At 40.7% G+C, this 13,684-nt stretch overlaps 1 protein-coding gene across 2 annotated transcripts in view; it reads right to left on the bottom strand.

Annotated features, from left to right (window-relative positions):
* Positions 1-7,796: 7,796 nt before the first annotated feature.
* The window catches only part of CERS6 (ceramide synthase 6), a 309,352-nt gene continuing 303,464 nt past the window's right edge, over positions 7,797-13,684 (bottom strand). For both annotated transcript variants that reach the window (XM_058549178.1, XM_058549179.1), the window contains one exon: positions 7,797-13,576. In XM_058549178.1, coding sequence (XP_058405161.1) covers positions 13,424-13,576 — 153 coding nt within the window. In that variant the 3' untranslated portion in view covers positions 7,797-13,423. The remainder of the gene's footprint in view (positions 13,577-13,684) is intronic.

Raw genomic sequence — 13,684 nt, 5'->3', positions numbered from 1 at the left:
GGAAAAATCTTTTGTGGCAGAGTGAGCAGCATGGCCAAAGCAACATAGCACATTCTGAGACCATAGACTTGAGAGCCTATGGAGAGAGGCCTTTGGGAGGGATGAGGATGAAGTAAGAGGTGACAGGGGTCAGGCCACTAACAGCCAGGGGGCAATGCTAGGGGGCTCACTCACTGGTTCACACTATGCCCTTTGTCTCAAATGCCCTTCCTCTTCCCACTTGATTCATTCAAATCCTATCCAGTCTTGGCTTTCTCCGTGAAACCTTTTATCCTCTGATCCTGAAGCAACTTCTCCCTCCTAGACCTTTTCTGGCAATTACTATCCTAACAATATATTTGATATGATGGTGATAATAATGTGTTATATCTGTAGAGTAATTACTGTTTTCAAAAACCTTTCCCCTTTATCATAAAGTTTGACCTGCGTAATAGAACAAGTGTCATTTCTTTTAGAGCTGCCTTAACCACTAACATAACTACTGCCTGTGCCCTGCCTAACTGGATTGAGAGCTCTTTTAATTCAGAAGCTTGCCTTTGACTTCTTCACATCTCTCACAATGCCTAACATAATATCTCATTGAGAATTGGCGCTCAATAGACGTATTGACTTAATTTTGACGTGCATTTTATTGAGTTCATTAGCATTCTGGTTCTGTGTTTTTTTAGCTAGCATGGTATAAACTGTTTTATATGTCCTCAGAAATGACTTGTAAGTGATATAACCAAGAAATGGCAGCACTGGAAGTATAATACGTCCGGGCTCTGTCCTATGAACGATCTAGTGCCCTCAACTGAGAGAAAAAAACACTAATTGCTTTTAAAAACTCTAGGGACCCTTTTGAACTCATCTTTGGTAATATGGCTCCAACTGGCCTGGCATCCTACACATTGTTTGCTTACTAGCTCATCAGGTAGTTCCTAGCATCTGGGTCAGCAAAACTAACAGGAGCCAAGAGTTTAATCCTGATAAATCTAAGTAACTGCTATGACTCAAGAAAAAGAAGGCTGGTAATTGCCATTTTATTTCCTATAACTTCGGCACTCTGCAGCACCCCATCCCTCACCCACGCCTAGGAGTATTTCCCTATGAGATTTTCAGCCCATTCTTAAAACTCAGACCTCTGAATAACTAGTTCCACTACCTGGATACCTTCCATCCTTCTAGTCTGCAATGTACTGAATTATTGAACTTCTTGAATGGATTCCTTTTGAACCTTGTTCTGACTTATGTACCTTTGCCCTTCCAAGCTCCCAGGGTTAGGTTGGGGAAGGAGGTGCGTGCTCTGCAAACTGGAACAATGCAGTGAACTTAGAAAACTGAGCTCAGTTGTTGATGTAATAGATTTATTGAGGCTCTTCCCTCAAAAGGGCCCCTGATGTAGTCAAGAGCACTAAACAATATAATGTTGAAAAGAGGGAAAATAGGGATGAAAACTACAGGAGTAAAAATCCAACATCCGTAAGGAAAAGTAAAGGAGGTAGACGAGAAAAAGTCAATAGGCGATCAAATGCAATAGAAAGCTAGGCAGCCCAAGTGTTCAAGCAAATGCAAACATTGGAAGAAGCACAATGTACCGGGAAGATACGTATAAGTTTTGAAATGACTCAGGTCTAGGGTCAAATCTCAACTCTACTGCTTGTAGTTATTGTAGAAGATAAGTTATTTAACTTCTCTCAGCCACAGTTTCTGCATCTGCGGGTTATGGGTGACAGTGGTGTGCTGGCAAATGTTTAACAACTGATTTATCCAAATAAATAAATAAAACCCTGATTTGCAGCTTTTGGTAATTTCTGTAAAATAAATACTCCCACTGTGGCTGATTTCAAGCTATCAATGTAATGTTAAATACCTCAAGAACAAAAATGACAGTAAAATGAAGAGGAATAATTAGGAACAGATGCTTTTGAGTATGACTTATATTTTTAAATATAATTTTAAATTGTAAGTTTATGTAATTTTTAATAATGGCTGTTTAATAATCAGCTTGCAAAATTTCAGAAAATTTAATAATCAGCTCATACAGCTTTATTTAGGCAAGTGTTCTAGTGCTGTTGGCTGTGAGTTCAATGTTAATGAATTAACCATATATACAGGCATACCTTGGAGACATTGCAGATTTGGTTCCAGACTGCCACAATAAAGCAAATATTGCACTAAAATGAGTCACCTGAATTCTTTGGTTGCTCAGTGCATATAAAAGTTATGTTTACACTATACTGTAGTCTATTAGGAGTGTAATAGCATTACGTCTAAAAAAATGTACATACCTTAATTAAAAAATACTTTATTTCTAAAAACTGCAAGCCATCATCTGAGCCTTCAGCGAGTCATAATGGTGGAGGGTCTTGTAAAAACCTCAATGTCTGCCGAAGTGCAATAAAGCAAAGCACAATACAAAACAAGGTATGCCTGCATTAAATAAGATATCTTTAAACAGAAGCATGCATAAAACAAGGTTATATATTAATCAGTTGATGAACATGTTGTGATCAGAGGCTTGCAGGAAGCTAACCCTGTATTTCTCCTAGGAGCAATGGTACGTGGTGACTTTATAGAACACCACCACTGTGAATAACGAGAATCGAGTGTATTACCTTTTTGGGGATGGCTTAATGGAGCTAGCTCTGCACTTAGCATGGTGTCTGGCACACAGTAGGAAAGCCCTAGGAGGTTTCTTCTCCTCCTCCTCTCACCTTCCCTGTGCTGGGTAGTGCTATGCTAACCCAGGCAGGCTCACTCAGATGCAACCAGGAGTTATGGAACCTGCAAAGTGAGTATTGTTATTGTTGGATACTCGCCTCCACCAGAGAGGTGCTTTGGAAATGTGATCATCCATCAATTTACAGTCTGCGAGATGCCTTTGAACTACACAAAGACAGGTGCTAACAGTAACAACAAAAAGAACTACATCCAGGCAGGAAGTTTGCCCTCCTGCCTAAGGTTCTTCCCTGGCCGATGATTGCCAATCTGTCACATTTTTTCAAGCTGCTTTCCTTGAAGGACTCTGGAGGCTTTTCCCGTCCCAGGCCTCGGCATCCTTACAGCAAAACCTCCTGCTTCTCATTCTCTGTCTGGACTTACTTCGTTGCCTGTGGGTGGAATCCTTATTTCATCCAATGGCCCCATGCCCATCACCCTGGCTTGTCGAGTGATGCCCACCACATGCCTGCAGACAACGCAGACCCACTTAAAGTTGGAGCAGTTTCTTTGGTCATGGTTAAGATGGGCATTATTTAGCCCATATTCTTCCTCTCATTAAAGAAGACAACCAATCAGATTATGCTACACCCTAAAAGGTTTCCCATTACTCTTACCCTACAACTCGCCCTCCTTACTATGGGACACAGGCCCCATGTGATCTGTCCCTCCCTAACTTTCAAATGTCATCACCTGCATCCCTCCCTTATTTATTTTGCTTCATCGTCTTGGCCTTGCTGCTCCTTGAACTTAAGCCTTTTCCCACCTTGGAGTCTTTGTACTGCAGGCTCCAATTGCCTGGTCTGCAACCACCCAAGATCCTCCCCTAGCTGCTCCCGTCAGTCAGGTCTTGGGCCAAATCACCTGTCCGTGAGGTGTCAGAGACCATCCAGTCTGAAGAGCCCTGGCAGTCATCATGCAATCACTATTTTTTCATGACTTTTGTCCTTTGTCACTATGTGAAATTATCTTGTATTATGGGCTGAATTGTGTCCCCCAAAATTCATGTTGAAGTTTTAACCCCTAGTACCTCAGGAGGTGGCTGTATTTGGAGACAGGGCCTTTAATGAGGTGATTAAAGTACCTTTCCCATTTATGCAATCTATGTACATATCCCTACCCAACCCTGGTGGTCTGGTGGCTAAGATTTGGCACTCCCACCACTGCAGCCTGGCTTCATCTCCCAGTCACAGAACCACACATCCATCTGTCGCTTGTCACACTGTGGCGACTGCCTGTTGCTCTGATGCTGAAAGCTATGCCATGGGTATTTCAAATACCAGCAGGGTCACCCGTGGTGGGCATCTTTCCACAGAGCTTCCAGACAAGGGAAAAGGACCTGGCCACTCACTTTCAAGAAAAGATTGGCCACGAAAACCCTATGAACAGCCGTGGAGCACTGTCTGATACAGCGCCGGAGGCGAGAGGACGGCGCAAAAGACCAGGCAGGATCCCAGTCTGCTGTAGACAGGGTCGCTAGGAGCCAGAATCAATTTGATGGCACTAACAGTACAAGTACATATCCCTAAAAGCCTCAGGAATAGACTGTGCGTGTGAATCAATGTTTATTACAGAAAATAGAGGATGTTAACTTTTTGCCAAATTATGATACACTTGAAACTTTGTTTTGTCCCTTTGGTCGGAAAAATGAGATTAATATAACAAAAATTTCATCGATGGTTAAAAAAAGAGGTGATTGAGGTAAACTGAGGCCCTTGGGGGGGCCCCTAATCCAGTATGGCTGCTGTCCTTAAAAGAAGAGATTGGGACACAGACAGACATACAGAAGAAAGACCATGTGAAGACACGGGGAGAAGATGGTCTACAAGCCAAGGAGAGAGGCCTCAGAGGACATCAACAGTGCCAACAACTTGATCTCGGACTTCTGGCCTCCAGAACCAGAGGAAATAAATTTCTGTTAAGTCACCCAGTCTGTGATATTTTGTTATGGCAGCCCTAGCAAACTAATGCTCATTGTTTCTTTGTTTTGTTTTTTCCTTCTCTTACTAGATTGTAAATTTCATGAAAGCAGGAACCATATCTGTGTTATTTACCCTTCTACTCTTAGGGCCTACCACCTAGTGAGCTCTTAAGTGATTGAATGATGCATTCATGGACTTGAGCCTTTGTTGTTTAAGTTGTCTTTGGCTATGCAAATATTTTCATTATTCATTAAGTTAAAAAGTAAACAAAACTCTTGCCTAAAGAATCGCTCCAAAACTTAGTCATAAGAGCCAGAGCTTAGACCCTCTCACCCCATTCACAATTCTGTCATTAATTCTCCAGTTCTTCAAAACCTTCTTTTCTCAGTTCCTCTCCATTTGTTTCCAGACACTTCTCTAGCCTCAGTCTTGTGTCTTCCTCCCCTGATGCACTTTATTCTCGGGTCTGGGATGCTGATTCAACAGGTGGCTTCCCTTACCTGAGCCCTGCCACAAAACCCCTCAGCTTCTGTGCCCGGAGCACCAGCGAGAGAAGCTGGCACCCACACAAGGAAATACTGAGTTCAGAGAGTTGGAGACAAAGTGCTTTTTCATGCTCATCTTGCTCCCTAACAGATGGAATGTTGATTGCTGACAGCTCATATCTTACCAGCAGTCTCCTAAGCAGATTCGTTTGTTTCTCCAACAAACATTTATTGCACCCTATTACATGCCAGGCCCTGGGTGAGGCTCCAAGAACACTAGCCTTATGCTGGTTTTTCTGTTTGCTCTCATCAGACCTCTGCTGTACGTGGTGGGGTGCTGACCTCTGCCGCCTACACCTCCCGGGGTCCCCATGGGCAGCTTTCTGGCTGAGTTCAGCCAATAGGTGGCACACCAAAGCAGGAAGAGAGAGATGTCAGGGTATTTGCTCCCCACCCAGGTTTACAGCCCCTGCAGGGCAGCCTCTCCTCCCCACCATGCCCTCTCTCACTGGCCTCTGGTTACAGCCCAGGATGGTAATGGCTTCCCGTGCTTGCTGGCCTCTGGCTGCCTTACCTTTTCATATTTGATCTTACAATCCTGCCCGTGCCTCTGACAGTAGTCCTTTTACTGAAGCTTCTTCAACCGAACATCTGACAGTGACCTCTGTTTCCTGCCTGGACTCTGACTGATACAGGCTTTATATAATCTTTTAGCTTCAATGTTTAGGAGTGATATGTTTTCTTTCCCCACGCTACAGCAGCTTTGGGGACAATCAAGGGTGTGGCACTCAGGCTCCAGTCACCGTGGTGATTGATTCTGAGGGACCACTCTGCATTCCAGTACATCCTGGTGAGTGCACGACCCCCTGCTGGGTTGTCCTGCCATCTTGCACTCTTGTTGGCACTGTAGCCACTGCTCCTGGTAAAGCAAGTGCAGGAGTGGTGGGAACAGAATTAGGGGGCTGAAATAACATGTGTCTAGGTTGTATGTGGCAGCCCGAGCATTCAGGAAGGGGGGCTGAGAGAAGCTGAGTTGCATTGTGGCAATTTGGGAGAGATGCTTGTAGAGTTAGACTATGCTATGTTTACAGATCCAGAAGAGTTCGTGGCTTCCCAAAGTGGTGCTTTTGATTATAGCCTTTTTGTGCCTCAGAGAAATTTTGGCAGTTTAATTTATTAGAATAAGAAGTCATGCTTGGAATCAGATTGTTGTTGGGGGTGGTTATAATACTTATAAGATTTTTAATAGGGTGCTGCTTTATTTTTCATAATACTGGAGGTGGTGGTGGTGGGGTGTCTGGTTGAATCTCAGTGTTATTTTTACGGCTCTTGAGATATTAGATGACATAAGCTTAGAGCAGAAGAAGAGCAGCTGGGGAGAACAGTGCTACACAGGAAAGACAGAGAAAGCTGGAGAGAAGAGGGGGACACAAACTCAGAGAGGATGATGTCAGCCAAGCTCCTATGAGATATATACACATGGGGAGGAATATATATTTGATATATATTTGAACTTATATCTGTATAAATCACAATTTTTTCCAGAATGAAGTACTACATAAAATTTAACATTGATTTTTTTGTGTGTGTGAGGAAGATCAGCCCTGAGCTAACATCCATGCTAATCCTCCTCTTTTTGCTGAGGAAGACCAGCTCTGAGCTAACATCTATTGCCAATCCTCCTCCTTTTTTTCCCCCAAAGCCCCAGTAGATAGTTGTATGTCATAGTTGCACATCCTTCTAGATGCTGTATGTGGGACGCAGCCTCAGCATGGCCGGAGAAGCGATACGTCGGTGGGCACCCGGGATCCGAACCTGGGCCGCCAGTAGCGGAGGGCGCACATTTAACCGCTAAGCCACAGGGCCAGCCCAACATTGAAGTTTTTATATCTTAATTTTCAAAGAGATACTATAACATATAGATGTTATATATATAACATATGAATATGTTATGACTTTGTTAAATTAACATTTGTTAAGTGGAGTACCAGGTGCCGAATAGTGAGCCGAGGTTCAACAACAGAACACAAGAGAAACTGAAATAGAGAGGTTTATTACTCACAGGTCCTGGAGGAGGTACATGGCATGCCTCGAGGGGCCACACAGGGAGGTCAAGGCAGGGAGCAGACAGAGAGAGAGACAGGATCAGGGGTACATGCCTTTATTAGGGTCTGTGGGTGGAATGCTTTGGGGTTCCTGGGCTAAGGCTGGATCGGTCAATTCAAACCAAAAGAGCAGGGTATTTGTAAGCCCCACAGGGGTCTTATCTAAGGGGCACATAAGGCATACAGGTGCCAGAGGCAGGAGAGACTGTTGTTCACAAGACTGTTGGGGAAGTCCTATCAGGAACTTACACTTCCTTGTGACTCTGCAGGCTGTATCCAGGGGCATGCACCTGCATGAGGGGCTAGTGTCAGTTTAAGGTCCCTGCGGGCCACCTGGCCAAACAAAATGGATGCCGAGGCAGCAATACCATGGAGCAGCTTAGCTAAATTCTCGACAAAATAACATATTATAACATATAAATATAACATTACTCTCTCAGTAATCATAGCAATTACTGGGATTTGAGGAGGCTTGCAAGAAACTAGCAGGATGATGTAAGCCCTGAAATAAATCTTGTCCAGGAAGGTGTGATGTGTTACCAACACAAGCTGGGTAGTGCTTACAGAAAAGGGCATTTGCACTGTACTCTTAATACTTATCTTTATTATGAAAGTGTTTCCAACGTAAAATGATCCTCATAATAATGATTGCTTCCAGAGATCAAGAATGAATCATTATATTTTCATATAAAAATCAGCAAAACACAATAACAATACATAAAATAATTCTAAGTGGCTAACAGTACATCATTCCGTTTCTGACAGAGATGCTCAAGCACTGAATTGTCTGAAGAAAACAAGTAAGGTTTTGTCACCTATCCTAATTCTCACTGCAAGTTGAAAAAAATCAAATCCTGAAACTAACCACCTCCCCCTTGCACGACAACAAATGGCTATGGAGGTAACTGATTACACAGGCAAACAGAGAGCTGATGAAATCATGAGCTTAGAGGCTTTATGAAACTTTTGGAAATCAAACTTGAAGGGTGTTTTCCATGTTTAAATTAATGAAACTCTAAGTTAAAATTCCAGAATTGCCACATAACTGTTCCTATTACAGAGCTCATTTCTCTTTGGCAACTAATCTTTAAAAATCCCTAATGTTTTAAGGGCAGTTTTAAGATGACAGTTGAAAAAATTACTGTAGGTCCAAAAAAACAATTTATCTCTATAAAATCTAACTTTTCACTTAACATAGGAATCATACCAACAGCTGTTGTTCCCTAGTTTCCAGGCCACATAATACATACCAGAATAGGAAGCCAAGCTTTATGGACCTGTTTTAGGGAAAACAGGTTCACATGGGCACAATACTTATTGAGAAAAATATAATCAGGCAGAGAAGAAAGTGTGGCATGCAACTGATCCAAAGGCTATCGGGATATCAATAGCAGAGAAATGACAATATTCTGGATTCCTTTTATCAAGACTTCCAGTAGGCTGAAAGGAATGTGAGTGAATGAGATAAACAAGACAGACTGTAGGCTAACAGTCCCCTCTCATCCTTCCTGGGCAATCTTGAGGATGCCTAGTCTTGTGCAGACACCATATGATATGCCATCTGGCTAAAGAGACTTTTATTTCTTTGATCCGATGGGGTCCTAGCTTGTGGCCATTCGGTAATGCCTTCCTTCCAAAGGCTTCAGGTTGAATTCAAGTTGGAAATGCCTGGAAAAGACTAAGGTTCTTCTTTGGGTGTCTGTAGATCTTATTCACAGTTACTTATGATGTTTTATGTTCTCTAATACAATTTTCTCCATGAAAACCAGCATCTGGTATGCTCCCTCTGAATATGTATTAGAGGAGTTCCAACAGCAGAGTGGATAGGTCTCCTCAGCATCCACTGAGCGCCCCCTAGGGGAGGGGAGGGGAGGGGACCGTACACCAAACGCAAACCACAGGGCCCTTTTCTGGCCTATTGCTATGAAGAACTAAAATGTGGCTGCATGAACCAGTGCTACTTACTGTCTGGTAATTTGAGAATGGCACAATTTCATTTTACTGACTCTGGGGACAACAATATCTTCATTTAAAAAAAAATCTTGCTGCATTTTGCATGACTTCAAGAACTATTTATGATTACTGAGAGTATTCCTTCCACAGACAGCATGCTAGACAGCAAGTACAATCACCAGAGCTAACAGCACTTTCTCTTTCCATACAAGTTACTTAGAAACTGAAAGTGCCTTGTCATCAATTTCTCATCAGACTGACTTGGATCTGATTTGATTTTTTTCTTCTTTGAATGTTAGAAACATTTCAGGGCTACTAATATTTATCTACAAGCAGAAATCAGCCAAAAAACAAAGAAAAAAATGTAAGCTAATTAGAATCTTAAGACCTCAAATATCACATGAAATGTAAACATCTAACCTTTTATTTCCAAAGGATTTCTTGAAGCCTCTCTGGACATAATGGTATCAACACATACTGATAAAGAGACTCTTTTAACACCTTTGGAATTATTCCATACACTTTTTATACTTCAAATTAAGAAAAAATACTCAAATATTCAGGCAACTTTGGCATTAATATTTCTAAGAGAGGGACAAAAATAACTATAATGCAAAATCATGAACAGATTGGGAACAATCATGGATGTCCACAAAGTTCTCTCAAAAGAGCTTTTTTGCAAAGACTCAGCTAAGCTGAAATGAAATCTCATTTTTCACTTTGGCCCAAATAACAATGAGGTTGAAATACACAGTGGATGATTCAGACCCTTTCTACCTAAGGTGAAAGCATCAGTTTGCTCAAATTCAAACTCTATCAAATACTCAGAATGGAAAGTTTGGCAACAGAACTGGACACTTTGAGGCTCACCCACCATTTTGACTAAAGGTGATCTGATCTTATCTCACTGCAGAGTTATTTCTCTCACCCAACTGCTTGCTTTCTTTGGAGAGCCTACTTTCCTTCCTCGTTCATCTTTGTCAGGTGCCTGTTCCATTACCTGATGGTACCTCAGGACATCATCTGTCTAGTAGCCTAGCAGGAGTTGGGTGTTAACAAAATCCTATGTGAAGCAGCAATCATATGCATTTTTTCCAACATATAGTTTAATAATCCAAAATGCTGATAGTTGCTCCCCTATTCTCAACATTCATATGACTAAATTTGGAAATGAAAACTGCATTTGGCTTATATGCTGACAGGCCCTCTATAATCTGAACTCCGCCATATTTAGTTCTGAGGCTGAGAGGCTGAAAGGATTCTACCCCTCTCTGCATGTGGGAAGCATGAACAGGAAGTTGAGAGGGAGGCAGAAGTTTCTATTGTACATGGTGGATGGTTTCTACGAAAAGAAGATGGATAAGGATGAGTCAGTGATATTTTGGTTTTATCACGTTTTTGGAGGAACATACATGTACATACATAGATCACACATTTTTATATCATTTTTTGACCCAAGGCCAAATTCTACTCGATTTTCTACTTTTTCCCCATTAAGAGATCTAGAAAAGCATTAGAGAACAATGTTTTTATAACATTAGAGAATAAAATATTACTTTTTCTAGATCCCTTCCTACATACTCCTTTATACCCTGGGAAGGTTGAATGTGACAGGAGGAAGGAGATATCAATGGAGGCTAAGTTAATTAATGGGAAACAACACTTTCACTAACCTACAGTTGAATTTACAAAACACACTTCCAAAGCTGTGGCCTGGGACAGGTAGAAGATAAGAGATTTCACATATTTTTCTCCCTTAGGCTTATCAGGCCACCATGGGAAAGCAGTAGACAGAAAGATACTATTCTTCCCCTTAAAAGGCCTACAAACACCATTTTGATTAGTCAAAAGGAACTCTTTGCTTTAAAATGAAAAATGAAATAAAAATTGATACATAGAAGGTTGTGTTAAGTTAATGGCATCGGTCAGAGAGGCTCTGAGTATTCCCAGTCCTCTTTCTGAGCGATTTTTGGGCAAAACAAAAGATTATTTAGATTTGTCTTTGCTAAGGACAGACTCAATTTACTTCATTTTATGCAACTCTTCTAAACGCTTCTAAATTTTTCATTTACAAGTTGATTTTTTGAAATTATTCTTCTGTTTTAAAGAGTGTCAGATGATCCAAATTTGAACACATGTGGTTCTCTGGTTTATTTCACCCATCGAGAGGACTTGCTCCAGACGCCAAAGCAAGGTATACTTCACTCTTCTGTTCCATATTTTAGTTGAAAAGAAAAGAAACTTTTACCTTCTCAAAATTTTTTAGCTATAACATGCTGGCCGTTGCTTTTTATATATCTGCATTTTAGCAGATGTTCAGATGACTAACAAGTACTTTCGATGTTTTATGATTGGTCTTACAAATTCAAACCATACACAAATTACACTTCTAGACATATCCATGATTTGTGAATGAAATCATAAAGCTTTAAAAGAAGAATTAGTTGCACTGTTTTCTCAATAAACAAGCAGACATACTTCCAAACCTCTTCAACTATTACTAGGCACCATACCAGAAACATACCATTTTGTAAATAGGTGGGGAAAGATTTAATATTACAGTGTGAGGTTTTTGTTTGGGAGCATTTTTTTAAACTATTAACTCACAGGTTGTAAATTGTGGGCACAAAGCTTTTAATTTTTTCAAAAAATCAAATTGAATGTGAATGGCTCAGAGCACCACATGCATTCTCTAGTATTTTACTGTTGTCTTCAGGATGACCTGATTCACACATTTATATTTCTGCATTGTGGTTTTGGACTCTTGTTTTAGATGATGGTCTTTTTGATTTATGAAATATTTATAATACCATTTTATTCCTTCTTACTAAAAGTTGGAAGAAAAGAGATAAAATCTTTGGTTTGTGTGTATGTTTTTCTTATCTACACATACATAACACTGCCATGGAGGAGACTATGGAAACTTATTTTCCAGTCATCTTTATCATTGCTGATATTTCCATTGTCCAGTAGAATTTTTATTGTTTTTCTGGAAATAGCTTTGTTTGAATAAAAATTCCTGGAAACTGAACAAGTCTTTAAAGAAGCAAACAAACGCACTTAGAGTGCAACACTGAGAGACTGTAGAGAGATTCTAGTAACAGGAAAGTCATTCTGGGAAAAGGCAAAGGGTAAAATAGTTTTTCTCCCAGTGGCTTTATTTTGTTCAGAGAAAGAAAAACATCAATAGCAAATACTAGATAGGGCACTTTCTTGAAAGCTGGTTCCAATAAAGTGCTTTGCACTAGAGGTGACCTTTGCCAACTCTTGAAAGTCTCTTTTTTCTGTCCCAAAATATACTTAGCTTCTTTTCTTCAAGACATGATAGAAGACTGTGCTAATTACAGGGGTAGTGGTAAAATCTGGTTGAAATCAGCTGATCTCTTTATGATTTTCTCAGATCACAGGGCAAAATCCCAATATTAAGAGTGATTTTTTTTTTTTTGCTTATAACTATGACCTTAAGCAAATGTATTCCTCAGAGCCAGAGCACTGACCTCATAATTGAGAATAAAAAAATCTCTGTAACCCACAAGGTTAATTCCCAACTAGCTACCACACCCATTGAAGAAATCTTGGCTGTGTACACAAGAAATGAAGTCTATTCCAAAGCAACTGAATACAAAACAGTTTTTAAAAAGCCCTCCAATAACCATACTCTTTAATGTGAACTGCTAATTGACCATGAAGAGTGACAACTAAAAAACTTAGCTCATCTTGTTTAAACTTTATACTGGGAGAATGGTGACTGAGACTGTATAGGCCATTTCATAATGGGCACTAACACAAAGAAAGCAAACCCATTGGGAGCTGCATCAGAATCTTGCGCTGGGTTTTGATTGCTCTAAGAGACCAATTAAGCTGATGCTCCTAGCAGACTGAGTTACAGCAATAGGAAAGAGTAGAAGCAGATAGAGCATCTCCCTCACTGTTATGTACCCAGAGAGTAAAAGGAGTGAGGAAACCCTCTTTTGTCCACAGATTTACAAACAAATACAAAAAATAAATAATATTCTAAGACAGTACAAATGCAAATACTGTTCCCTTGTGTCAATTACATACAGCATGCCTACATATAGAGAATGGTAATTCTTCATTCACAGACAGAACATATGGCAGTGCGCTATTCAAAATGCTTTGACAATCCTAATTTTTGTTTCTGGTGCTGAGATATTATGAAAGGAACTGCATTTGCAACTCATTAAATACTTCCAGGAACAAACAGTTCACTTTGTTCGGGACTTCTAGTTTTGAGGAATTAATCATCCGCGGAGCAAGGGCCGGTCAGGAGATACCCGTTGGTACCACTGGTCCCATTAGTGGTGGTCGCAGTGTGGAGGTTCTTTCCTGGAGGTTCCGAGTCTTCCTCATCTGAGCTAGACTCAATATCACTTCGATCATCCTTGGACACCTAGGGAAGTCAAGAAGATGAGTGTAACCAGCTCCAAAGGAATCATCAAGATATGCAGAAGCACATGCAGTCATACATGAAGGGAAACAGATCCAAATGTTAAAAAAT

This window comes from Diceros bicornis, chromosome 10 (genome assembly GCF_020826845.1).
Source record: "Diceros bicornis minor isolate mBicDic1 chromosome 10, mDicBic1.mat.cur, whole genome shotgun sequence".
Lineage (NCBI taxonomy): Eukaryota > Metazoa > Chordata > Mammalia > Perissodactyla > Rhinocerotidae > Diceros > Diceros bicornis.
The sequence above is the reverse complement of the archived record's forward strand: the minus strand, read 5'-3'. Positions and strand labels throughout refer to the sequence as shown.